Genomic DNA, 26602 nt, shown 5'->3' with positions numbered 1-26602 from the left:
GAGTGAAAGGATCTGCAGGGTCAGTTACCTCAAAAACGAACACCAGGAACCAGCCCCCAGGGCGTTGTCACCTTCTGGGGAAAGTGAAAAAGAGGGTCAGTCCAGGATGTTCCTGCCTTCACATTTTGGAGGGGTCAGACCAGAGGTGGGGCTCCCACTTTGCTGGGGAAGGGCAGGTGGCCGGAAATTCCCAGGGCCCACTTGATCCAAGGTCCCAAGGCAGTTCAGAGAACGGGCACAGAATGCCCCGAGGGCTTCTGGAATGGAAGTGAGGGGACACCGGATCTGCTGGCCCAGCGTTCCAGCCTGGGGGAGGGCAGCTCACGCTCATAAACCAGTTGGACTCCTGGAGGGCTCACACCCCCACCCGGGGCCCAGGCCAAGGTCACTGGGTCAGAAGTCAGAGGAAGCTTGGTGGGGGCTCCCTGGAGAGCGACCACAGCCTGCAGACTCCAGGGAGGGGACAAGAGGGCACAGGGCCATTCGTGCCAAAGACTCCACACAGGCTTAAAGGTGACAAGGCAGAACTGGGGGCTGGGAGGAGGTGCCGGCAGGAAGGAGGAAGACAGGGTGTACCAAATGCATCAGGAGAACCCCACTGGGTCAGGAGGGCACAGACACCGAGCACCACCCACCCACCCAAATGCTCCCTGGAGCACCTGCCATGCAGCAGGGAGTGAGTGTACCAGACCCTCTGCATCCTATTCCATTTAAAACATTTTGCTCTAATCCCAGCGCTTTGGGAGGCCGAGGCGGGAGGATCACGAGGTCAGGAGATGGAGACCATCCTGGCCAACACGGTGAAACCCCATCTCTACTAAAAATATAAAAAATTAGCTGGGCGCGGTGGTGGGCACCTGTAGTCCCAGCTACTCAGGAGGCTGAGGCAGGAGAATGGTGTGAACCCGGGAGGCGGAGCTTGCAGTGAGCCAAGCTCACACCACTGCACTCCAGCCTGGGTGAAAGAGCGAGACTTCCGTCTGAAAAAAAAACAAAAAACAAAAAACATTTTGCTCAAGTAATCTGTGACCATTGTAGAAAAAGCAAATACAGAGGAGAAAATCCTCCCTAAACCCCAGCACCCAGAGAGCCACAGTCATGGGCCGCTGAATGTCCTGGCCACCTCCTTTCCTTGGCATTGAGTTTGTGAGCATGGAGCCCCTCACACCACCCTGATCTGGGAAGCCGTCTGAAAGGTAAGCGGAACGTCCCCACTAGACAGGCAAGGAAACAGACCACAGCAGCAAAACACCGTGTCCAACGTCACCAAGTAGGAAGCGGCAGAACTTGGACTGGTCCGCAAGTCAGAAGGGCTCTCTCTGGGTAGCAGTGAAGGATGGATAATACAGAACAAAGGATGCCCAAAGACACCCCTGAAGTTAAAAGGCAGGGACACGCGCAGACATGCTCCCAGATGCTGGCCGCTCAGAGCCCAACCAGCAGTCTGGGGCCTGGTGACTGGCCACTGCTGACAGGGTGCTGGCGAGGTCTGGCTGGGCAGAGCTGGTGGCCTTGTATGGACCTGCTGCTCTTCCCACACGGGGCTGGGACCTCATGGGCGTGGGGTGATGGAGCCAGGAGGACCAAGGCAGGGTGGGCATGGCATCCCCTCACTCCAATCAACCTACTGCCCAGGTCAAGGCATGGAAAAGCACCACGCTTCCTTGAAGAGGGGGCTGGTCTAGGCCTGGCGGGGCTCACCTCCAGGTGGCTCCTCAGCTCCCCAGCCCAGACAAGCAGGTCTCTGCAGAGAAACGTCAGGAAGCCAGGCCTAGAGCTGCCTGGTAAGAACAGGTCCTACCTACTCAGCCCACTCCTAGAGGGAGCCAGGGGTTGTAGGGTTGTGAGGGAAAGAGCCCTGGGCTAGGAGCCAACAGGCCAGGGCTCGCCATCACAGCACAGCACAGCTCCCCTGAGCCGCACGGCCTCCAGAGACAGCTCCTCTGTAAAGGTGGATGGCACTCCCTCCCACAAGGATTGCATAGAAGGAGCAGGAGCTTGGCATGGAGCAGACACTGTCCTAGGACAGGGATACAGCAGTGACAGGGGAGCAACAGACACTTCACGGGACGCAAATCAGAAAACGGGATGATTTCCAGACAGCCGCAGTAACTCACACCTGTAATCCCAGCACTCTGGGAGGCCGAGGCGGGCGGATCACTTGAGGTCAGGAGTTCGAGATCAGCCTGACCAACATGGTGAAACCCTGCCTCTACTAAAAATACAAAAATTAGCTGATCGGCCGGGTGCGGTGGCTCAAGCCTATAATCCCAGCACTTTGGGAGGCCGAGATGGGCAGATCACGAGGTCAGCAGATCGAGACCATCCTGGCTAACACGGTGAAACCCTGTCTCTACTAAAAAATACAAAAAAACTAGCCGGGCAAGATGGCGGGTGCCTATAGTCCCAGCTACTCGGGAGGCTGAGGCAGGAGAATGGCGTAAACCCGGGAGGCGGAGCTTGCAGTGAGCTGAGATCCGGCCACTGCACTCCAGCCCGGGCGACAGAGCGAGACTCCACCTCAAAAAAAAAAAAAAAAAAATTAGCTGAGCGTGGTGGGGCACACCTGTAGTTCCAGCTACGCAGGAGGCTGAGGCAGGAGAATCACTTGAACCTGGGAGGTGGGTTACAGTGAGCTGAGATCGCACCACTGCACTCCAGTCTGGGTGACGGAGTGAGACTCTGTATGAAAAAGAAGTAACCAGAAAATGGGATGATTTCTGACAGAGGTTAGACCTATCTCTGATTGAAAAAAAAAAAAAAGATGGACTGGGCACAGTGGCTCACTCCTATAATCTCAGCACTTTGGGAGGCCAAGGTGGGAGGATCACTTGAGCCTAGGAGTTGGAGACCAGCCTGGGCAACATAATGAGACCCTGTCTCTAAAAAAAAAAAGGAAAGGAGATTTTTTTCAAATTTACATGGAACAATAAAAATTTTGAAAAGAAAGGAGGGCTGGGCACAGTGGTTCATGCCTGTAATCCAAACACTTTGGGAGGCTGTGGTGGGAGGATCACTTGAGCTCAGGAGTTCAAGACCAGCCAGGGCAACATAGGGAGACCCTATCTCTACAAATAATAAAAACAAAATTAGCTGGGCATGGTGGCATGCACCTGTGGTCCCAGCTACTCAGGACGCTGAGGTGGAAGGACTGCCTGAGCCTGGGAGGTTGAGGCTGCAGCGAGCTATTATCACACCACTGCACTCCAGCCTAGATGACAGAGTGAAACTCTGTCTCAAAACAAACAAACAAACAAGAAGCATTAGCCAGGCACAGCGGCAAGCACCTGTGGTCCCAGCTACTTGGGAGGCTGAGGCAGGAAGATCAGTGGAGCCCAGGAGTTCGAGGCTGCAGTGAGCTGCGACTGGACCACTGCACTCCAGCCTGGGCCACAGAGCAAGACTCTGTTTCTGAAAAAAAAAAAAAAAAAAAAAAAAAAAAAAAAAAAAAAGAACCAAAAGAAAGAAAAAAAAGGGGATGCGAAGATCCAGCGATCCAGCAACTAGGCTTTGGTGGCTGAGAGGTCTCAGTGACCATTCCTTGTCAGAGCCTGTGCGTTCCCTGTTCCTACTGCCTGGGTCACTTTCCTCCAGATACCTTCATGTCCTACCCTACCTGAAGCTGCAATCTCCTGGGACGTTCTCTCTCCTTCCCTGCGTCGCTTTTCTCCTTGGACCTGGCCACGCTTGGAAACACTGAATAGTTTACTTATTAATCATGCTGATCACCTGTGTAATCCTCCACAAGCAGTAGCTTTCTTTTTCCTATTCAAGGCCTTTTGTCCTTTTATTCACTGCTGTATCTGAGTGCACACAGCGAGGGCTCACTCGTTATCTGTTAAATGAATGAATGAACAGAGGAAGGAGGGGAGGTCTCCACTGAGACTGACTGGTGGGAAGGGGCCAGCCACAGACAACTTGGGGCACAGTGCATTAGGCAGAAGGAACAACAGCTGCAAAGCTTCAAGATGAGAGAGGCTTGTATGTTTCAGGATGAAGACAAGTGGGGGGCCCAATGCAGAGATCTGTGTAGATGACACGAGAGAGATGACAAAGTGGGCCTCCTGAGCTGTCCTAGGCAGGGACCTGATGGGGCCTGCCCTCTGCCCCGTTCCCTCTTCCCTGTCCCTGGCCCTCTCTCCTTGGCCCTGCGCTGGCTGCTCCATCTATTCAGCCCTACCCTGGCTCCATTCACTATGGTCCCTGCTATTCTGTCTGAAATACCTTCTTGCCGGCTCAATCAGCCCGGCCCCCTTCCATACTGGGCCCAGTGGCTCATGCCTGTAATCTCAGCACTTTGGGAGGCCAAGGCGGGCGAATTACTTGAGGCCAGGAGTTTGAGATCAGCTTGGCCAACACAGCGAAACCTCGTCTCTACTAAAAAGACACAAAATTAGCCAGGCATAGTGACGGGCGCCACGTGGTCCCAGTTACTCAGGAGGCTGAGGCAGGAGAATCGCTTGAACCCAGGAGGCGGAAGCTGTAGTGAACAAAGATTGTACCACTGCACTACAGCCCGGGCAACAGAGAGACTGTCTCAAAAAAAAAAAAAGAAGTCACCTTCGAAAAAACCTTCCCATCTGAACCCATCCTGACCATTCTCAGAGTCCTGGGAGGCTGTCCCCGTCCACCATGGTTTTAAGGGGTTTTTTTTTGGAGACGGAGTCTTACTTTGTCCCCCAGGCTGGAGTGCAGTGGTGTGATATTGGCTCACTGCAACTATGTCTCCTAGGTTCAAGCAATTCTCCTGCCTCAGCCTCCTGAGTAGCTGGGATTATGGGATTACAGGTGTCCACCACCACGCCCGGCTAATTTTTTTGTAATTTTAGTAGAGCCGGGGTTTTACCATGTTGGCCAGGCTGGTCTGGAACTCCTGACCGCAAGTGATCCACCCGCCTTGGCCTCCAAAGTGCTGGGATTATAGGCATGAGCCACCGCATCCAGCCTGGGATCATTTTATCCTAACGGGTAAAGGGACCATTTTATCTCAGAGTCCTGAGAAGGGTCAAGATGGGTTCAGATGGGGAAGAAACACACCTTAGGATAAAATGCTCCGTTAAAACCGCGGCGGACAGGGACAGCCTCCCAGCCTCATGCATGTCTCCTGGCCTTGATGTGCTGTTTATGAAACTGTCAGAAAAAAACAGAAGCAACCTAAATGGCCCACAACAGGGGACAGGTGAAGTGTGCTCAGGCCTGTGACAAAAGGCTTGCAGTCATTAAAAGGAACAAAAGGGCCAGGTGCTGTGGCTCACGTCTGTAATCCCACCACTCTGGGAGGCCGAGGTGGGTGGATCACTTGAGGTCAGGAGTTTGAGAGCAGCCTGGCCAACATGGCAAAACCCCGTCTCTACTAAAAATATTAGCCGGGCATGGTGGTAGGTGCCTGTAACCCCAGCTGCTCGGAGGGCTGAGGCAGGAGAATTGCTTGAACTCGGGAGGTGGAGGGTGCAGTGAGCCCAGATCATGCCACTGCACTCCAGCCTGGGTAACAGAGCGAGACTCCATCTCAATAAATAAATAAATAAATAGACAAAAGACCATTTCATGGCATGGGACTGTATGTACAAAGAATCCAAGAATCAGGCAGAATCTATTAAAAATACTTATGTTTGACAATGTACTTGGAAGGGTTATGGGATTAGTGGTGATTCTTTTTTCTCCTTTTTGTTTATCTGCCTCCTAGGCAGGGTGGATAAGAGGATCAAACGAGAGAAGGGATGAGGCCCCAGGCATGGTCAGGCGGGAGGGTGGGTCCAGCCCGTCCTGCTGGTGGAATGTTCCTGTGCTCACCAGGCGTGGGCTCCTCTCCAGCCACCGCAACCTGAGGAGGGAGAGGTACCCCCTAGAGACACCCAATAGTTAGGCCCAGAAGGCTGGGGAGACAGGCCGGTGGGACTAGCTGTGCGATCGTGGGCTTCAGGGTCCTGAGTAGAAAGGACTTTTCTATTCCATCGTCCCGAGGCTTTAAAGCGGGGCCAGAGAGCGGGCTTGGCAAACTCTAAGGTGCTGTGCACTTAAGTGACACACCTGGGAGGAACGTGGAGAAGAGACAAGTTCAGGAGCCACAAGTCCCCAAGTCTAACACCAGAAACGGTCTAGGGTAGTCACTGGAGTTGCCAACTAGCCAGAGTGCCACCTCTGAGATGAGACTTCTTAGGAAAACCTTCTCCCCCCCACTAACTTGTAAAGGCCATCCAACCTCAGTCTCCACTCCGGCCTGTCACCAGACCAGCCTCTGAGCCACCCTCCTTGTTCTGCCCTGCTCTGTTCCCTTGTGGCGGGCGCCAGGGTTTAGAGCTGGGCCGCATGAGGTTTGCTGCCTTGTGGCTGGTTCCCATTCACTTTCTACCCAAGCCTGTGCCTTGTATGTGGAACCAGCCTGAGAGCTCCCTGCGGGCAGCTGATTGGCCAGTTTCCCTGCCTCCTCACTGTTCCACTCCCCCACCTCTGCAGCTGGCCAGCAAAACTCTTCTGGGTCTAGGACAGGTGTTCACACACCCGGACACCCACCTGGAAAGAACAGGAGCGCTCTCCACTTGGTGATAGGCCAGAAAATCCACACCCTGGCCCACCTTCCATCTCAAGAGCTCGGGAAAGAGACCAGTGGAGGCAGAGAGAGAATAACTGCACAGGGCTGGTCTTGCCTGGGGCCCCCCTTGCTCTAAGTGGCAGATGTGATTGTGCCCCAGAGAGGAGAGGGGATTCCCAGGTCAGACTGCTTCTCCCGTCCTGTCACTGTTTGGGGCACCTGGGCTAATTTGTCTCTGTGAGACCAAGGCTTGGCCAAGCCGAGCCAGCCCTCTGGCCTGGAGATGTGGGAGGGGCCAGCCCTCAAGAAGCTCCCTCCATAGCTTGGGAAGTTCCATTGATCTCATTGATCTGCTGGGAGAGTCCACACCCAGCGGCAGGACTCCAGACCCAGCCCAAACCAGAGATGGCCACGGGCCGCACCCAGTGCCAGCTGCCTGCTCTCAGGGCGTGCCGCCTGATGTCCCATGCTCTCCTCTCCTCTTCGCTTGTGCTCCCCACAGCCTGCTGCTGATTAAGAAGCTGCCTTCCCCTCTGCAACATCCTGTGTGAGGCCTGAGTGTGGCTGTGGCCTCCTGTTTGACGGATGTGAATCCGCCCCTGCACCTCCTACTCTGATGGTAGTGGTGGGTAGGGATCTAAACCACAGAGGCAGCTGCTGACCCCTGTGGCATCTGTGCCAACTCAGATGCCTGTAGCTGCTTTGCAAGTGCCCATGTAGTCCTGGGAAGCCCAGTCTCCCAGAAGTACCAGGCAGATCCCTGGCCAGCAGCTTAGCAACCAAACCTTGACTGAAGGGCAGTTCCATGGAGTGGGATCTAGGGGAACACAAACCAGAGGGAATGGGGGCATGACCAGAGGACTGTCGTCCCCGCTGCTGTTAAGTAGTAAAAGGTATTAAGAGCTAGCTATGGTTGGATGTGACTTTAACACTTTACATCCATCTCATTTAATTCTTACAATTACTTATGAAGTGATCGATTAGGAGTGGCCCCAAGCTCAAACAGTTAATAAGAGTCCAAGTTCTTTGCCAAGCTCAGTGGCTTATGCCTGTAATCCCAGCACTTTGGGAGGTTGAGGCAGGAGGATCTAGGACCTAGGAGTTTGAGACCAGCCTGGGCAACTTAGGGAGACCTTGTCTCAGCAAAAAACTTAAAAATTAGCCAGCCATGGTGGCTCACACTTGTAGTCCCAGCTACTCAGGAGGCTGAGGTGGGAAGATCAATTGAGCCCAGGAGGTTGAGGCTGCAGTGAGCTATGATGGCACTACTGTGCTCCAGCCTGGGTGACAGAGCTTTCTAAGAAAAAAAAAAAAAAAATCCAAGTCCCAATTTGCATTCCAATCTGACTCCAGAATCCTCTGCTCAAGTCAGGCCTCTCCCCCAGGACAAAGGGGCTGCCTGTTCACAGGCTGGATGGGCCCCATTTGGGGTCAGCCTCCATCCCCCCCACCATCTATCCTATGGAACCACAACCACCACACAACCCCAAGAGGATCCTCCCGCCGTGCCTAGACTCCTCCTGAAGTTTCCTTTCTGCTGCACCCCCCCGGGCCTGTGAGATGGGGTGGAAGGTGGGCATGCACCCCCATCCTGGGGTTAGCCCCCTTTCACAATCTAACACCAGACTTTCTCTCCAGGAAAATGACTGGCAGAAAGTCAAGTCCCAGGAAATGCAAAACCATTCTGGGGAGAAGATGGACCACCTGCCTGGGGCTGGCGTGGGCAGGCCACCCAGCCCATCCAATCAGACCCCTTTCTAGGGCCTCCTACCTGCCCTAAAACTGGAACAGCTGTCCCCAGAAGCTTCCAGATGTCAGCTCCAGGAGGTAGGGATCGTGCTGGCCTCATCCATGGCTGCATCCCCAGTGCCTCGTGGGAGGGACTGGAATTTTATTTGAACAGCTCCCTCACTTCCTTCAAGGCTTTGCTCAAATGTCACCTTCTGGCAGAGGCCCACTCTAACCACCTGTTAAAGTTGTAACCTGCCCCCTACCATGCGGGTTCGCAATTGTTGCTTTAGTTCTTTTTACCCTATAGCCCGTATTGCCTTTTAACACATAATTTATTGGTTACTTTTACTTTCTGTCACTCAGGCTTCTCACCCTTTAGAAAGAACTTTCCATGATGGCTGACATCTCTGCTTTGTTTAAGGATCACATCCAACATGTAGAACCACACAACAGGCATCAGAAAATACTTGAACAGGCTGGGTGCGGTGGCTCACGCCTGTAATCCCAGCACTTTGGGAGGCCCAGGCAGGCGGATCACAAGGTCAGGAGATTGAGACCATCCTGGCTAACACAGTGAAACCCCACCTCTACTAAAAATACAAGAAATTAGCCGGGTGTGGTGGCGGGCGCCTGTAGTCACAGTTACTTGGGAGGCTGAGGCAGGAGAATGGCGTGAACCCGGGAGGTGGAGCTTGCAGTGAGCCAAGATCGCGCCACTGCACTCCAGCCTGGGCGACAGAGCGAGACTCCGTCTCAAAAAAAGAAAAGAAAAGAAAAAGAAAATACTTGAATGAATTAACAAAGAGTTAGGACTGACTAAGGATTAACCAGGAAAGGTACCTGCCAAACACTGACCCCACGAAACACTGAGTTAGGACCCCACAGGGTTCTCAGGGAACTTCCCTCCCCTGTCCTCAAGTCTCCAGCCAAGTCCAGGGCCCTTGGACGTCAAGACTGACATCCTGTTCGGAACACCCTTGTGAACCCTGCCTTTGACCAAAGCTCCAGGACCACCAGAGAATTCCAGAATTATATTAAATATTATTTACTAGAGGGCCAGGCGCAGTGGCTCACGCCTGTAGTCTCAGCACTCTGGGAGGCCGAGGCAGGTGGATCACATGAGGTCAGGAGTTCGAGACCAGCCTGACCAACATGGTGAAACCCCTTCTCTACTAAAAATACAAATATTAGCCAAGCGTGGTGGTGCATGCCTGTAATCCCAGCTACTCAGAAGGCTGAGGTAGGAGAATTGCTTGAACCCGGGAGGCAGAGGTTGCAGTGAGCTGAGATTGCGCCACTGCACTGCAGCCTGGGTGATAGAGCGAGACTCAGTCTCAAAACAAAAAAATTAGCCAGGCATGGTGGCAGGCGCCTGTAATCCCAGCTACTCAGGAGGCTGAGGCAGGAGAATGGCGTGAACCCAGGAGGCGGAGCTTGCAGTGAGCCGAGATCGCGCCACTGCACTCCAGCCTAGGCGACAGAGTGAGTCTCCATCTCAAAACAAACAAACAAACAAAAAATTAGCTGGGCATGGTAGCTAGTGCCTGTAATCCCAGCTACTGGGGAGGCTGAGGCAGGAGAATTACTTGAACCCAGGGAGGTTGCAGTGAGCCAAGATCACGCCATTGCACTCCAGCCTGGGCCACAGAGCGAGACTCTGTCTCAAAAAAAAAAAAAAAAAAAAAAATACACACACACACACACACACACACACATATATATGTACATCAGATGTCCCTCTCATCAAACAAACTCTGGGAACACTGAGTCAGGTGTCTGAAGAGAAGGCTCCAGTCTCTGCCAGATTCCTGAAGGGTAGAGTCAGGTGCCTTGCAGCCTCCTTGTCCCCACGCCCAGAGCAGCCTCTCCTAGCTCAAGAATTCACTGTGGTTCCTGGGAAGAAGAGTGGGGTGAGTATTCAAAGTCACTGTCCTCTGAGAGGCAGGGCTGGGGGGAAGGCCACCCCAAAGGGACCTAGGCAAAGCCTTGGCCATGGGCACAGCGAGTGAGGGTCTCCTTGGAATTCCTAGGGAGCCAGGGCTGGGGAAGGCAAGTACTGCTGGTGGCCCCGCTGGGGGATGCCCATCTCCTGCCCTGACCCCAGTTTTCTCCCTGCAAATTGCTCCTGACAGAGGAAAACAGCGTTGCCAAGCAGACCTCGCATGCCTTGCCCCAGGAGGAACCCTGAGAACGATATCACCTAAGAGAGCTAAGAGGGCCTCTCAGAGCTGAGGACTGAGGACAAATGAGTCCAGGCTGCCAGCGCTGCTCAAAGCAGTCAGCCCAGGAGAGAGAACATCGGTCTCTTGGGCCTCCATCCTGGCCCCCAACTCAGGCATCTCAACAGCTGCTTTTGACTCATCTGGAAAGACCAGAAAGGCCGAATAGCTCCCCGGGGAAACTAAACTCCTTAGATGGCTCCTGCAGGCTCTTGCCAGAGATGCGCAGATCTCCCACAGTGTGGGCAGGGGCTCACAGGCCACCCGGCCCCAGGCAGCACTTCGTCTTCCGAAGGGAGGGTCCTAAGGGCCGGGAAGTCCTGGCAGGAGAGGACATCCTTCCCCAAGCAAGGTTGAAAGGGGCACGATGGCATTCCTAGAAAGTCTCCTTAATGCCAACAGAGCAGCACAGGCCTGTGCTCTCTGCCCTGCCGCCCAACAGGGTGAGGAGAGGGTACCCAGCAAGCACCCCCCAGCTGGAGCACAATGCAGAGCAAGTTTAATCCTCCACTCCCCGACACCCCCACCCCAGGAAAGACTCCCAGGCAACCGGCTCTCACTCCTGGCCCTCCCAAGGCGCAAGGGGAGCATCAAGGGCCACTGGAATGCAAGGTCAGTTTAGGAGAGGCCACACCCTCCACTGCGGCCCTCAACTCCTGAAAAAGGTCCTCGCTGAAAAACTTCTGACCCGCAGAGACTGTTTTTCTTTTTTTGAGTCAGGGTCTCACTCTGTCACCCAGGCTGGAGTGCAGTGGTGCCACCACAGTTCACTGTAGCCTCAAACTCTTAGGCTCAAGCGATCCTCCTGAGATCCCATGTAACTGAGACAACAGGTGCACACCACGATGCCCAGCTAATTTTTTTTTTTTTTTTTTGAGACAGAGTCTCACTCTGTCGCCCAGGCTGGAGTGCAGTGGTGCGATCTCAGCTCACTGCAAGCTCCACCTCCCAGATTCACACCATTCTCCGGCTTCAGCCTCCCGAGCAGCTGGGACTACAGGCACCCGCTACCATGCCTGGCTAATTTTTTGTATTCTTAGTAGAGACAGAGTTTCACTGTGCTAGCCAGGATGGTCTTGATCTCCTGAACTTGTGATCCGCCTGTCTCGGCCTCCCAAAGTGCTGGGATTAAAGGCGTGAGACACCACGCCCAGCCGATGCCCAGCTAATTTTTTAAAAAAATTTTTGTAGAGATGCGATCTCACTGTTGCCCAGGCTGGTCTTGAACTCCTGGGCTCAAGCGATCCTCCCTCCTCCACCTCCCAAAGCACTGGGATTACAGGCATGAGCCAAAATGTCCAGCCAGAGACTTTAAAATATCAGACATTCATGAGCCATCAGCTGATTTCCAGAGAAGACAAATTCCCTAAACCCATCAGGCACTTCCAAAAGGTCCAAGTGCCCACCCCAAGGCCTGGGAGTGACCGACGCCTTTTACGCTTCATGGAAGCTGAGCCCACCCTCATTGGGTGCCTGCTGTGTGGCCACGTGTGCTGGTGACCTTTCTCATCTTGTCATGTGTGAAAACAAAGCTCAGCATGGGTCAGTGACCACACTAAGGTCACACAGCAAGAACTCGGCAAGGAACGAGTCAAAACTACACCTGATGCCTAGAAAGACACTAAAAATCTTTTCTTTAAATTATTATTATTATTATTATTATTATTATTATTATTTTGAGATGGAGTCTTGCTCTGTCGCCAGGCTGGAGTGCAGAGGTGAGATCTTGGCTCACTGCAACTTCTGCCTCCTGGGTTCCAGCGATTCTCCTGCCTCAGCCTCCCTAGTAGCTAGGATTACAGGCACGCACCACCACGCCCAGCTAATTTTTGTATTTTTAGTAGAGAGAGGGTTTCACCATGTTGGCCAGGATGGTCTCGATCTCCTGACCTCATGATCCATCTGCCTTGGCCTCCCAAAGTGCTGGGATTACAGGCGTGAGCATCTGCGCCCAGACTAATTATTTTTTTATTTTTTGTTTTTAAAGAGATGAAGGATAGACGGATGAAGGATGAAGATAAAGGACTGTCAGGGGCCGGGTGCAGTGGCTCATGCTATAATCCCAGCACTTTAGGAGGCTGAGGCAGGCATATCACCTGAAGTTAGGAGTTCAAGACCAGCGTGGCCAACATGGTGAAACTCTGTCTCTACAAAAAATACAAAAATACAAAAATTAGCCGGGCGTGGTGGCGCCTGCCTGCTATCCCAGCTAATCGGGAGGCTGAGGCAGAAGAATTGCTTGAACCTAGGAGGCTGAGGTTGCCGTGAGCTGAGATCATGCCACTGTGCTCCAGCCTGGGCGACAGAGGAGACTTCGTCGCAAAAGAGAGAAAAAAGAAAAAGACTGTCAGGCAGGAGGGATAATTTTTTGCTTTTTTTTTTTTTTTGAGATGGAATTTCACTCTTGTTGCCCAGGCTGGAGTGCAATGACACAATCTTGGCTCACTGCAACCTCCGCCTCGCAGGTTCAAATGATTCTCCTGCCTCAGCCTCCCGGGTAGCTGGGATTACAGGCACCTGCCACAACGCCCAGCCAATTTCTTGTATTTTTAGTAGAGATGAGGTTTCACCATGTTGGCCAGGCTGGTCTCGAACTCGACCTCAGGTGATCCACCCGCCTCAGCCTCCCAAAGTGCTGGGATTACAGGCTTGAGCCACCACGCCTAGCCTCTTTTTTTTTTTTTTTTTGAAACGAAGTCTCACTCTATTGCCCAGGCTGGAGTGCAATGGCACAATCTCGGCTCACTGCAACCTCTGCCTCCTGGGTTCTAGTGATCACTGCCTCAGCCTCCTGAGTAGCTGGGATTACAGGCGTGTACCACCATGCCCAGCTAATTTTGCATTTTTAAGTAGAGATGAGTCTCACCATATGGGCAAGGCTAGTCTCGAACTCCTGACCTCATGATCCGCCCGCCTTGGCCTCCCAAAGTGTTAAGTGTTGGGATTACATGTTAGGCCACGATGCCCGGCCTAATTTTTTGCTCTCTAATTTTACAATTTCTACATTTCCTTTTTCCCATGATGGGCTCCTATTGCCTTTTCTATTTTTTAAATGAACAGCGATCACCTGGGATTATGGGCCATTTTTTGTTTGTTTTGAGACGGAGTTTCGCTCTTATTGATCAGGCTGGAGTGCAATGGTGCAATCTTGGGTCACCACAATCTCCACCTTCCAGGTTCAAGCAATTCTCCTGCCTCAGCTTTCCGAGTAGCTGGGATTACAGGCATGTGCCACCACGGCCAGCTAATTTTGTATATTTAATAGAGACGGGGTTTCTCCATGTTGGTCAGACTGGTCTCAAACTCCTGACTTCAGGCGATCGGCCCACCTCGGCCTTCCAAAGTGCTAGGATTACAGGTGTGAGCCACCACGCCTGGCCTTTTTTTCTTTTATTGTTGTGGTATATTAAAAAGTTATTCATACTAACAGGTCTGGCATGGCAGTTCACACCTGTAATCCCAACACTTTGGGAGGCAGGAGGATCACTTGAGCCCAGGGGTTTGAGACCAGCCTGGGCAACATGGCAAAACCCCCTTTCTGAAAAAAATACAAAATTAGTTGTGCATGGTGCTACGCGCTTGTAGTCCCAGCTACTCAGAAGGCTGAGGTGGGAGAATCACTTGAGCCTGGGAGGTCGAGTCTGCAGTGAGCCTCCATCTCCCAGTGATTGCACCACTGCACTCTAGCTTGGGTGACAGAGCAAGACCCTGTCTCAAAAAAAGAAAAAAAAAGTTAGTAACAGCTGGGCACAGTGGCTCAGCTGTAATCCCAAAGCTTTGGTGGGAGGGTCACTTGAGTCCAGGAGTGTGAGACTAGCCTGAGTAACATATGGTGAGATCCCATCTCTACAAATTAAAAAATACATTATTAAAGAAAAAAATAATTTGGTCAACTTAGTTTAAAAAAAAGAAAAAAAAAGAAAAAGTTACCTTTTTTCTCTTTTATTTTTACAAATGTAGTGTCATTTTAATGTAATTAAAAGCATATTAATCTGACACCAAAGGGGAAACTGCATTGCCTCAAGGAAGAATGGGGATGCCAAATGACCCTGGACCCCGGAAACCCTGTCCAGGGGTCCCCACAAAGATGGGCCCAGTCTAACTTCAGAGGAAAGGAGTGAACTCTGATTAGAAGCCCAAGAGCTGAGTTTGAGTTCTGTCTGCCACAGCTCGCCACTGTGGGAAGATCGCCTAAGAAAACTAAACCCCAAATCCCAGTTCATAAAATAAAGTTGAGCCATCTCTCCCACAATTCTCCTCGTGCCTCTGCTCACACAGACCCAGACAGTTTTCCTCAAATGCCACTTTATTTTATTTTTTTGAGACAGGGTCTCACTCTGTCCCTAGGCTGGGGTGTGGTGGCGCTATAATGACTCACTGCAACCTCTACCTCCTGGGCTCAGGCAATCCTCCCACCTCAGGCTCCTGAGTAGCTGGGACTACAGGTGCACGCCACCATGCCTGGCTAATTTTTGCTATTATTTGTAGAGACGAGGTCTCACTATGCTGCCCAGGCTGGTCTCAAACTCTTGGGCTCAGGCGATCCTCCCGCCTTGGCTTCCCAAAGTGCTGGGATTACAGCGCTGAGCCAATGCACCCAGCCTCAAATGCTACTTCTGACCTTAGCTTCCCCCGGGCTGGGCCACAGCTCTTCTGTGGCAGCTCTGCTCTTCCTACCAGGGTTTCCTTGTCACCTTGACACACCCATTCCCTCCCTGCCCGTTCCCTGCTCAGAATCCTCTCTGTAGCCCCTTCAAGAGAACTCAAGGTTCTCTTGAACTACAAACTCCTGCAGGGGGTCCCCGGAGCCCAGGTTAGGGCTGCCGGCAGTCTGCAGTCGCATACGGATACCCAGGGGAAGGGGCGCCCTACTCACTCAAAGCTCACCTGTACAGGTGAGAGCCTCAAAGCGCCACTCTACAGCTCCCCTGGTTACGGTCAGTTCTCCCCACAGCCAAGGCCCAGTATGTCCACCAATCGTCCAGCTGGAGCAAACTCAGGCACACTTTCTTTGGCAAGATAGAATTTTCCACTTCTCGCCAAATCCCACGGCGCAAACCCCACCCGTCAGCATGGAGGGCAGACTGGGTCTCCGGACCGTCATGTGAAGGTGTCCAAAGCCGCCCCGGCTGGAGAAAGGCCGGAGACCGAAGTCCCTCCCGCGGGCTTCCTGCGTCCGGGGATTAGGAGGCACAAAGGGCCGGCAGGGACACAGCCCAGATGGCAGGGGCAGGGGCTAAGCCGCCAGGGCACCGCGCTCCGGCCGCCACCCGTGGGGAGGGGGTCACCGCAGACGCGCGTCGCCGACCCCGCTGGCCTGGCGCCTACACGTGGGTCCGGGGACTCCGTCTCTGCCCGCGGTGCCCCCCGCACCCAGCCGGCCCGGGCACCTGTTCTCCTGCTCTCCTAAGCCAACATTATTGTGCAAACCCAAGCCCAAGTTTCAGTCATCGCGCGGATCAGGCAGAGAAGTTCCCCGCGGAACTTTCTACAGGTGTCTCTCTCCCAGGCCACGACAGCGACGCGGACAGGGGCGAGGCGCTCGGACCTGGGCGCAGCCCTCCCGCCCTGGCCCGACAGCCCAGGGGTCTTGGGCCTCCCCGCCCCGGGTGGGACTCCCGAGGGGACTGAGCCGGCGGGGCCAGTCCGGCGCGCACCTCACCTGGAACCCCGGGCCGGCCCCCGCCCGAGGCCTCGGCGTCCCTCGGCGCCTGCTGCCGGCCCCGCTCGCTCCGCCGCGCCTGCCCACGGGCTGCTGGGCGGCCGTCTCCTTCCTGCTCACCTCCGGCGCGGCGAGCCTGGGGCGGAGCCGCGCTATTTACATAAAGGGCGAGCCTGCCGGGGCCCAGCGCCCCGCCCCCGGCCCGGCCCCCAGCTCAGCGCCGCTGGGGCGGGGGCACTCTCGGGGTTGGGGCTGCGTTCCGGCCAATCCGCGGCCCCGGGGAGCGCGGGGCGGGGCCTCGCGAACTGGCTCGGGGCTCCGCGGGCCCGCCCCGGCCTCACCTGCGAGCACCTGGACGCAGAACGGCGCGCCGCACCCAGTGTCCCGCCGCCTCCCGCAAGCGGAAATAGTTCCCGGAACGCCCGCGGTCCCGGGCCACCTCCCAGACTCCAGGGGAGACGTCCCTCCAACTCCCCGGAGCTGCCGAGGGAGGGGCGGATCCGGGCCAGCTCCTCTGCTAGAGCCCAGCCCAGACAGGGTGACCGGGGGACGCAGGGCCGGGTTTCTAGCCTCATAAGAGGGGTGGTGTGGGGACCGGGACGTCGCGGCTAGACGTCTTTCCTCCGGGCGGGGCGGAGGGGAAGCCCACCTCCTCCGTGTCGGCCGGAGGGTCTGCAACAGCGGGTGGAATTTTTAGCAAAAGCGAGGGAGGAGGTGGGAGCGGAAAGGGCGCGGAGGCCGGGGTTGCAGCGCGCTCCACCGCCCAACTGCAGGTGGCGCCTCTCGCCACCCGCACCCCGCTGCGCCCAGGGAGGGCCGACGGCGCGCCATCCTCCCTCCTCCCTTCAGGAAACCCTGCAACTCCCCATCCCCTCCGACGCAGGCCCGGGAAAGGCTCAAAAGGTTCGAGGTCGCGTTCCTGCCCTCCCGCGGGCTTCTCTTACTCTTAGATCCCGCACCAGAAGAAGCGGATCTCCTTGAGTGGGCAAAGCAGGGGTGAAGGGCTGGGGGCAGTTCCACTGACAACGGGACGGGGGCGAGAGGGGTTTACCCAGTACATACAGAAACAGCAGAAAAGAAATCTATTTTTAATGGCTTTGGCTTTATGGCACGAAGCAGGCACCCTCTCGTTAAAGGCACAGAGTCCTCTCTTCTGCCCCACCACCCGGGTCCTTAAAATCGAGTCCTGAGTTCCAGAGGGGTCACTGCAAGGCAGCAGGGAAGGGGAGAGGGTCACAGTTTTACTCTGTGAGTATCAGACACCCAGGGCCAAGGCCCATACTGGCCCCGGAAGCTACAGGTTAGAGTCGGTACAGGAGGCAGCCGAGATGGTCCCTGAGAACAGACAGTCCCGGTCCCCTGGAGCGAGCTCTATCCCCTGCAGAGCCGTGAGGTCAGTGCTCCACATCCTGGGGCAACGTGAAGTCCCTGAAGCTGTAGAAGGAGATGTCACCATGATCCACCAGAGCAAAGATCAGAGGGACATCCCCACTCTGGTAAGACAACCGCTTGAGGCTGCAGAGGTCTGGGACAGGCTCATCAAATCTGCAGGGACAAAAGGTTAGAGTGACACCCGGCCATAGCCCACTCCTAAGCTCTACGGCTCCCAGATAAGAGGTTCTACGGAAGGAGTTGGGGTGCAAGAATTCTGGCCCATGAGCTCTTCTGTCTGCAAAACACAGGACTCTAATGAAGAGGGCCCCAGAGCCCTGGTTGGGGAGGTGCTAAGAAGAGCAAGGTGCTCACCACTCTTAGCCTGTAAATTCCCACAATCTACATCCCTTCTGCTGGGTGAGTCTTAGACTAAAATGGCATTGGAGAGAGACTACCCTAAAATGCCAGCAATGAGGAGCTCAGAGTAGGGCAGCACAAACTGGCTGTGTGGCCTTGTGTAGGTCACTTAGCCTCTCTGGACCTCAGGTTCCTCTCAGAGATTGGCACACTGGCCAGGGGAGTACAGAGGAGTCCCACTTGGTTCACAGGAGAACTGGCAGCAGCTGGGGGAGGGGCAATGCTGGCTCACTGCCTACCCACTAATGCACATCCGGGCATAGGGTTTGCCAGGGTTATTCTTTCGGAATGTGGCCACAGCGTCAGCCTGGTAAACATCAAAGCTGATTTCCAAGCCCCCAGACTTCTCCAGCAGCCTGACAATACAACGCGAAACATTATGACATGAACTTTTCTCCCCAACCTTTCTCTTCCATCCCACCCTTTCCCTCCATCAGTGCCAGGAAGCAGCCTCACAGAGGTGCCACTGGAGGGTTGGGGACTCTGAACCCTTGGGCTAACCACTGTTGTTCTTCCTCTTCCCCAGACACACATGAACTGTAGTTATTGCTCAGAGCTAGGCGTAGGGGTAGGGATTCCTGGAACAGTTTTCAGGAGCCAAATCCTAACCACCAACTCCTGGCGGCCAAGGTACTGCAGAGATGGCACTGCTTGGAAACTTACTGAGCACCTCCATCAGCAAGATGTGTTGTCTGCAGCACAGAAATATGCTGAAGGACCACGGCTACAAGGACAGAGAAAACAAGGTACTGGGAGGGAGTCACAGTTCTCGGTCTGCCATCTAGGATGGCCAGATTTAGCAACTTTTTTTTGCCTTTTTTTTTTTTTTTAAAACAAGAGTCTCACTCTGTCACCCAGGCTGGAGTATAGTGGCATGATCTTGGCTCACTACGACCTCCGCCTCCCAGGTTCAAGCAATTCTCCTGCCTCAGCCTCCTGAGTAGCTGGGATTACAGGTTTGCACCACCACACCTGACCTCAGGTGGGCAAGGTGATCTGCCCACCTTGGCCTCCCAAAGTGCTGGGATTACAGGCATGAGCCGTGTCCAGCCTAGCAACATTTTTTTTTTTTTTTTTTTTTTTTAGTATAAGCATATCCCATGCAATTTTTGGAACATACTGATACTGAAAAATTAGATTTATATTGAAAGTCAAATTGAACTGATCTGGCAACCCTATCTAGTTACCTACAATCTACCGCGTTCCCATGAAGGCTTTAAGTAATTTGGGATCCGTTAACACATTGAGCTTATTCTTTCCCATTGGTTCCCTGTGCTTAGAGCAGACAGCAAGCCTTTCTTTCACTTGGCCAAGAAGGCACCTCCTTTTTCCATCTAACAGGTTGCGATCACAGCTAGTTGGTGGCAAAGCCATCCACATGCATGTTGTTTACGATTTTAAGGATATGGTTATAGTTTCCACCCCTCCTTACCTCTCCTGACTCACCATCTCTAAGCATTCCCACACAGGCCTTGCTGCAGCCGCGGGAGAACTGACCGTCCTTGTGGGTCGACTCCCTCCTCCCACATCTTTTTAAGCCTCAATCCATCCCGGTTCATCCATGCCCTTTCCAAAGTCCTGTGATTCCTCAGCTGCCAGTGGCCCTCGAGGATGTGGCAGGCTGAGGGGGTACCTGGGGAGCTGGCCTGGCTGGGACTCAGCAGGGGGGTGACGGATTGGCCCCACAGGTGAGGGGCCTGGCTCTGGCTCCTCTGCAGGTGCCGCCGCTGCAACAGCTCCTTGTACTCCCGCCAGCTGGAACAGCTCTGCACCTCGGGATCAGCATTGACATCTTCCCGGAACCGCGCGGCCTCCACGTGGTGCTCCCGTTCCCGCCTCGAGAGCTTCTCCTTGCGCTGGTTCAGCTTCTGGCACCAGGACTCAGCATCTGTCTCCCGCCCAGCCACGTTGGCCGGGAGCAGTTCTGGGGCTGGGGCGCGCAGGAGGGTGTGGCGGCTGTCTGAAGCCATGTTGGGGAATGAGATCTGCTCGAAGTTCCAGCGCCGCTTACCGGCCCCCGTGACTCCGTTCTCGGCTCTGCCACTCTCCCAGCTGCACCCCACCCCCTCCCTGGCCGGGCCAGGGCTGGGCCCCAGGGACCCCAGAAGCTTAAAGGGGCCTCCTGGGCCCTTTATGGGGCTTGACTCCTGGGGTTTCTCCTCTGGGCATTGGCTGGGCTGGCTGCAGGGAGGTGGGCTGGAGGCTGCCAGACTCTTGGGTTGCAGGGAGTTGTCCAGGGCCTTGGCCTTCTTATTAATGGACCTGAGGGACGTGGGGGAAAAGCAGCACATCTGCCCCTGGTTGCTAAGGTGCACACGTCCCATGGGAGCTGAAAGCAGGTCCCCTAGTGTCTCCCTGAGCCTGCGTGGGAGCTGCCCAAGCTTAGTTCTTAGAAAGCCTGTACATTTTCCAAGGTCCCAGACATTAATTAGCACTCCCTGGGGGGCAACCCTGATGTGGGCGTTACCAAGGGCTGGAGCTGCTCCTCTTTCTCTTGCCATCTCCATCCTCCAAGTGCTGCACGCTGGCATCCAGGTTAAGCTGCCTCTCATATGGGGATAGGACAGAGCTGCGGGGTGAGAACAGTGGGTGGGCCGCTGACCCACCTCCTCAGCCTGGGGATCTGGTGGGATGTGTAAGGAAATGGGCCAAGGGGACAGTCAGTGGGCCAGGATCGGAGGCACACTCAAGGGCTAAGGCCCTAAGCAGACCTGCATGAGGAGTACAGGCCCAGCCATGTGCCTCTGCCTAGGCAATGGCCCAGAGGAGCTAGCAAACTTGGAAAATATAGAAAAATAAAAACTTTGGATAACTGTTGTTAACATTTTTCTTTCTTTTATGTACACACTGAATAATCTCTCTGTATATTTTTTCCTAACCAAAATGGCATTATACTAGCATACTGCTTTGTGATTTTTTTCACTCAATAATATATTGTTGACACAGCCCCCTGACACTGCAACATTCTTCCCTGCTGTGAATTTTTTTTTTTTTTTTTGAGACAGAGTCTCATTTAGTCGCCAGGCTGGAGTGCAGCAGCGCGATCTTGGCTCACTGCAACCTCCACCTCCCGGGTACAAGCGATTCTTCTGCCTCAGCCTCCCAAGTAGCTGGGACTACAGGTGCGTGCCACCATGCCCAGCTAATTTTTGTATTTTTAGTAGAGACGAGGTTTCACCATGTTGGCCAGGATGGTCTTGATCTCTTGACCTCGTGATCTGCCCACCTGGGCCTCCTAAAGTGCTGGGATTACAGGTGTGAGCCCCTGCACCTGGCCTCCCTGCTGTGAAGTAAGGCTCTAAGGCTATGCTGTTCAATACAGGAGCCACTAGCAACAGGTGGCTATTTAAGTTTGCTTTTTTTTTTTTTTTTTTGAGATACAGTTTCACTTTTTCGCCCAGGCTGGAGTGCACTGGCAAGATCTGAGCTCACTGCAACCTCCGCCGCCCGGGTTCAAGCAATTATTGTGTCTCAGCCTCCTGAATAGCTGGAACTATAGGCGCCTGCCACCACACCCGGCTGATTTTTTTTTTTTTTTGTATGTTAGTAGAGACAGGGTTTCAGCATGCTGTCCAGGCTGGTGTCGAACTCCTGAGCTCAGGTGATCTGCCCACTTCAGCCTCCCAAAATGCTGGGATTACAGGTGTGAGCCACCACACCCAGCCTATTTAAGTTAGATTTAAATACATTTAAATTAAATGAAATTAAACATTCAGTCCTACAGTTGCTCTAGCCCTATGTATTAGACTATTAGACTTCATAGACACAGAACATTTTCTTTTCTTTTTTTTTTTTTTGAGAGTCTCGCTCCGTCGCCCAGGCTGGAGTGCAGTGGCACGATCTCGGCTCACTGCAAGCTCCGCCTCCCGGGTTCACGCCATTTCCCTGCCTCAGCCTCCTGAGTAGCTGGGACTACAGGTGCCCACCACTGTGCCCGGCTAATTTTTTGTATTTTTTTTTTTAGTAGAAACGGGGTTTCACTGTGGTCTTGATCTCCTGACCTTGTGATCTGCCCACCTCGGTCTCCCAAAGTGCTGGGATTACAGGCATGAGCCACCGTGCCTGGCCTTAACTTAGATTTAAATACATTTAAATTAAATGAAATTAAACATTCAGTCCCACAGTCAGTTGCTCTAGCCCCATGTATTAGACATCACAGACACAGAACATTTTCTTGTTTTTTTTTTTGAGACAGTCTCGCTCTGTCACCCAGGCTGGAGTGCAGTGGCGCAATCTCGGCTCACTGCAACCTCCGCCTCCTGGGTTCAAGCAGTTCTCTGCCTCTGCCTCCGGAGTAGCTGGGACTACAGGTACCCACCACCACGCTCAGCTAATTTTTGTTTTTTTAGTTGAGATGGGTTTTCACTATCTTGGCCAGGAGAGTCTTGAACTCCTGACCTCGTGATCCACCCGCCTCGGCCTCCCAAAGTGCTGGGATTACAGGCGTGAGTCACCATGCCCAGCCAACACAGAACATTTCCATCACTACAGAAAGTTCTATTGGACAGAGCTGCTCTAAGGGATAACCTCTCATTTGTGTGAGCCTATCTCCTGTTCAACTCTTCTTTGCAAGTACACTGATTTTGCACAGTGAGGGTGTTCTGTGTGACTCCTCACTAAATCCAAGCTCTGTGAGGGCAGTGATTTTGCTCTTCTGTTCTCAGCGATGTGTACAGGGCCTGGCCCCCAGCAAATAATAAGTATTGTTGATCATTCTCACAGGTGAACCACTATACACATCCACGATTCTTTCCTTAGGTTCTACTTTCAGAAAAGAGAAGATGTAGAGCTGGGCATGGTGGCTCATGCCTGTAATCCCAGCACTTTGGGAGGCTGAGGCAGGAGGATCACTTGAGGTAAGGAGTTTGAGACCAGCCTGGGCAACACGGTGAAACCCCATCTGAACTAAAAATTAAAAAAAAAATTTAGTCAGGCATGGTGGCGCACGCCTGTAATCCCAGCTACTCGGGAGGCTGAGGCAGGAAAATTGTTTGAACCCAGGAGGCAGAGGCTGCAGTGAGCTGAGATCACGCCACTGCACTACAGCCTGGGCGACAGACTGAGACTCTGTCTCAAAAAAAAAAAAAAAAGAAAAGAAAATATGTGGCTTTAGAGCTTTTATGACATACTGTAACTGCAAAAGCTATACCTGTTTCCATTCCAAGTCTGAAGATCTCTGCCTCTTACCAATGCTGGACTACTAAAGTGTTGAAGGAAAAAACATTTAACCTGGCATAAAAAATGTGAAACCCTACTAATGGTGAATTCCTCACCCAGTCCTTCATTTAAGCATACACTCTACGTATCTGCCTGCGCACCTACTAAATGCCAGGCACTGTTCGAATCCTGCCTCTCAGTACTCACACACTCAGCTGCAGGCGCAAGTCATCTGAAGAGGGGGCTCGATTTCATAACCCAGAATAAAACGAAATGACCTGGATTCCTCCCAACCTGCCTCTCTCAGAACACTTCCAGCAGAGGCCCCCCATCTGTGCCCCAGGAGCTGCACTCCAGCCAAGGGTTCCAGGTAAGGAGAGGCCATTTTCTACCCAGGACTAGTCAGCCAGGTCCCAGGACTAGAATATGTGGAAAGGAAACAGGAAGGGGATTTACCTTGGTTGGAATCGTCGAACCACATAACCCAACCTCTTCAGGTGGCTGAAGACCTCAAAAGAAAAAAAAAAAGGAAAGCTCAGATGGCCACTCTTGAAAACACCAAATGGTTTCTCCAGACATAGGCCATCCCCACAGCCCTTTCTGCCCCTCCTGTACACCCCCAGATTCTAAACCCTGTGACTAAGGTTGGACCATGCTCCATTATGAACACCATCCCCAAAGATCTCAGGCTCTGAACTCCTGTCCTCCCGCTTACCTTACTCAGCACAAATGACATTTAGCCAAATCCCAAAAAACTGATAGCCATGAAACCAGAAAACCACCATGCCCTGAAATACTTGAGTATTTTGACACAAAGCTCACGAGAGTGAAGCTGCCGATCACCATGTGAATAAAACGATGGCAGAAGGTCGTGGGCATCTCTCCAGCCCCATACCTCCACCGATGCAGGTGGGAAGTTTCTGGTAAGGAGCCACATGTTCAACCTTGTGTCCCTGCGTTCGTATCAGAGGGACACAGACAAGAAGTCCCCCATCCTGCTTGATCTCTCAGCAGGCTTCAGCACAGCCAACCACTTCCTCCTTGAAAGACCTTTTGGCTTCTGTGATGCGACTTTGGTTTTTCTCCTGCATCACCAGACACTCCTCAGTCTGTTTCTGCTTCTTATCTGCCCCCTAACCTACTCAGAAAGCCCCAGGCCTCAGACCCAGCCCTCTACTCTGATGACACTCCCATACAGCCCAGTAGTTTAAATACCATCCATGTGCTCATGGTACCCATATTACATCTAGTCTTGACCTCTCTCCACACTCCAGACTTGGGAGTCCAATTGTCTGTCTGCTTGACACTCACTTGCATGTCCAAGAAGCTCCGCAAAATTAACTTATCGGAAACAGAGTTCTTTTGACTGGTTTCATCCTCCCAAATCTGCTCCTCTTCATTCTTCCCACCCTTCATCCACTGGCGCATACCCAAATCACCGTCGGTAATCCTGGGTTCTTCTCTCTCCTTAATCCTGACATCCAATCCATTGGCAAAGTCTTATCCATTCTTTCTTCAAAATATTTCTGAGATTCATCTATTTTTCACTCACTGCAACCCTACCCACCCCCAACCTGGGACATGACCCTAGCTTCTCTCACCTGAATGAACAGCCCAGTCTCGTTGAATTCTCCTCCCCCACCTTATCTTCTCCAGCCCTGGGTTCTATGCGAAGCCAACAGGCCTCCACCACAATGTGAGCCTCGTGACAGCACAGCCCTCGTCTGCCCTGCAGCCCCAGCATGTGACACTGTGCCTGGCATCTTATGGGTGCTTGTCAATACTCATTGATTCAGTGGATGGGTGGCTCCCGGGGGCAGGGTGGTGGCAGATACCTGGTACTGCAGGAAGGTCACAGTGTCGTCCGTCAGCAGCAGCTGGTAAGCTTCCTGGATAGACAGTGGCAGATCTTGGTGGAAAAGGTGGATGGAGCCCTGGAAGTGGGGCCAACAGCTCAGCTTATGAGCCCTCACTGCAGTGCCTCAAAGAGATGGGGCAACTTCCCAGCTCTGATACCTCCCCCTCCCCTTCTCAGCAGTGCATCAAGAATGTGACCAACCAGGAAAGTGGGGCAGCATCACTAATTTGGACTGGAATCCCTGCTCCCTGTAACGTACTACCTCCTGCTCTAGAAGTTCGGTTATCAGTTCTCGAAAGACCGGGTTGTGTGTGCTTTTTCTCCGATAAAACGTGTCCTTCCCGTTCTTTGGTCCCAACTCCTTCCCCACCTCCCGGGTCCCACTCACACACTCCAGCAGATACAAGGCCTCTTCCGGGTGAAGCCGCTGCCGGCCCTGCTCTGAAAAGCCCATGGTCTGCCAGAACTTGCCCTGTGTGGGGCCCAGAGCAAGCGTCACAAGGGAGGGACGAGGGCAGGGAGGGCGGTCCCCTGTCCCCGAGCCCGCCGCTCACCGCAGGAGACTTCAGCTCCACGAAGCCCTCTTCCGGCCTCCACTCGGCAGCCACCAAGCTGCCCCTGGCGAGGAGTGGGAAGGGGTCTGCGTCAGTCCACTCGCGAGGCCCGGCGGCCCGCCTTGCCCCCGGTTCCCTCACCCCCGGGCCCGCCCCTCTCACAGGCGCTCCACGCGCTGCTCGGCCAGCAGCTGCCAGAGCTCTTCCCGGCACCGGCGCAGCCGCTCGGCCTGAGTCGCCGAGCCGTCGGGCAGAAAGTCCTTGGGGCCATGAGAGCGCTGGGGCAGCTTCTGCGACCGCGAGCGGGCGGCGAAGAGCTCCTGGGCGCTGGGGGAGAAGAGGACGCGGGGTCAGCGCCGCGCATCGGGGGCCGCCGGGCCCGGTTTCCCTACCCGCGCTGGCCCCGCGCCTCCCACAACCCCTCCGGCCAGGCCGCGCCGCACCTGAGCACGCGCCCAGCGGGAACCTCCACGGCCGCGGGCTGGGGCTCGGACTCCATCCCGCCGCCGCCTGCCTGTACGCGCGCCGCCACGCCCCGCCCGCCGCCGGAGCTCCGCGCTGTCCTAGCGCCCGCCGATCTACCCTGCCGCGACAGCCCCGCCCCCTGCACCGCCCCAGCCCGCTCTGCGCCCTCCTGACTGTCCCGGGTCCTAGCGCCCGCCCGGAGGCGCTCGCCCCGACGCCGGGTCTGGGAGCTCAAGCCCGCAGGTTGCTGGAGATGCAGGAGCCCCCTCTTTTGCCCCCAGCCCTCCTCGGGGCTTCTCTCCAATAAAGCCTGAGCAGCCGGCGGCTGGAGTACACGTGTGACCGCCCCTCCGCCGCCCCGCGCTGCTTAGTTCCCACCGCCCGGGCTGGGCAAAGAGGGAAGAAGGGCGAGCGGAGGGTGTGCAAATTCCGACTTTGCAGGCCGAAGTCCACCCGGGAACTGTCAGGAGCGGTCCGGGGAGGTTCGCCGTTCCTTCGGTCTCTTCCGTCCGGTCCCTACGGCGGGGCTCCGAAGCTGGGTTTCGAGGGCCTGGGGCGAGAGGCGCTGTCCGGCCCACGACGGTGCTGAAGCGCCACCCCCGCCCGGCACGAGCGCCTCCTCGAGGCTGGGGT

The 26602-nt window shown here is 54.3% G+C and overlaps 2 protein-coding genes across 10 annotated transcripts in view; both read right to left on the bottom strand.

The window, feature by feature from the left end:
• Positions 1-16300, bottom strand: part of LLGL2 (LLGL scribble cell polarity complex component 2) — a 51346-nt gene extending 35046 nt beyond the window's left edge. For 2 of the 5 annotated variants that reach the window (XM_030924169.1, XM_010387596.2), the window contains exon 1: positions 16145-16300. The gene's annotated coding sequence lies outside the window, so the exon portion shown is untranslated. Of the gene's footprint in view, positions 1-6513; positions 6537-16139 lie in introns of those variants that run through there. The other 3 variants (XM_030924170.1, XM_030924176.1, XM_030924175.1) reach the window with 3 other exon arrangements.
• Positions 16301-17213: 913 nt separating this feature from the next.
• TSEN54 (tRNA splicing endonuclease subunit 54) lies at positions 17214-26113 on the bottom strand. 5 transcript variants are annotated; one of them, XM_010387600.2, is made up of 11 exons: positions 25948-26113; positions 25667-25831; positions 25505-25568; positions 25339-25422; positions 24928-25026; positions 23549-23601; positions 20403-20504; positions 19569-20197; positions 18599-18659; positions 18175-18291; positions 17214-17689 (listed from the first exon to the last, which is right to left on the bottom strand). In XM_010387600.2, the coding sequence occupies exons 1-11, from the start codon at positions 26001-26003 to the stop codon at positions 17539-17541; spliced, it is 1581 nt and encodes a 526-aa protein (XP_010385902.1). In that variant the 5' UTR covers positions 26004-26113; the 3' UTR covers positions 17214-17538. The 5 variants fall into 5 exon arrangements, 4 of the variants coding, with proteins under 4 accessions (XP_010385902.1, XP_010385903.1, XP_030780027.1 ...); XR_750572.2 differs by having other exon boundaries at positions 17217-17689; positions 19382-20197; XM_010387601.2 differs by lacking the exon at positions 18599-18659.
• Positions 26114-26602: the final 489 nt, after the last annotated feature.

This window comes from Rhinopithecus roxellana, chromosome 19 (assembly GCF_007565055.1).
Source record: "Rhinopithecus roxellana isolate Shanxi Qingling chromosome 19, ASM756505v1, whole genome shotgun sequence".
Classification (NCBI taxonomy): Eukaryota; Metazoa; Chordata; class Mammalia; order Primates; family Cercopithecidae; genus Rhinopithecus; species Rhinopithecus roxellana.
Note: the sequence above shows the minus strand (reverse complement) of the source record. Positions and strands in the feature narration are given on the sequence as shown.

Coding starts and splice junctions, on each gene's coding strand:
- TSEN54 (XM_010387600.2), bottom strand. CDS start 26,003: ATGGAGTCCGAGCCCCAGCCCGCGGCCGTGGAGGTTCCCGCTGGGCGC. Junction 20,505..23,548: donor GTTCGACGATTCCAACCAAG/GTAAATCCCCTT, acceptor CTCACCCCGCAG/CTCTGTCCTATCCCCATATG. Junction 17,690..18,174: donor GCCCGGATGTGCATTAGTGG/GTAGGCAGTGAG, acceptor TTGTCCCTGCAG/ATTTGATGAGCCTGTCCCAG.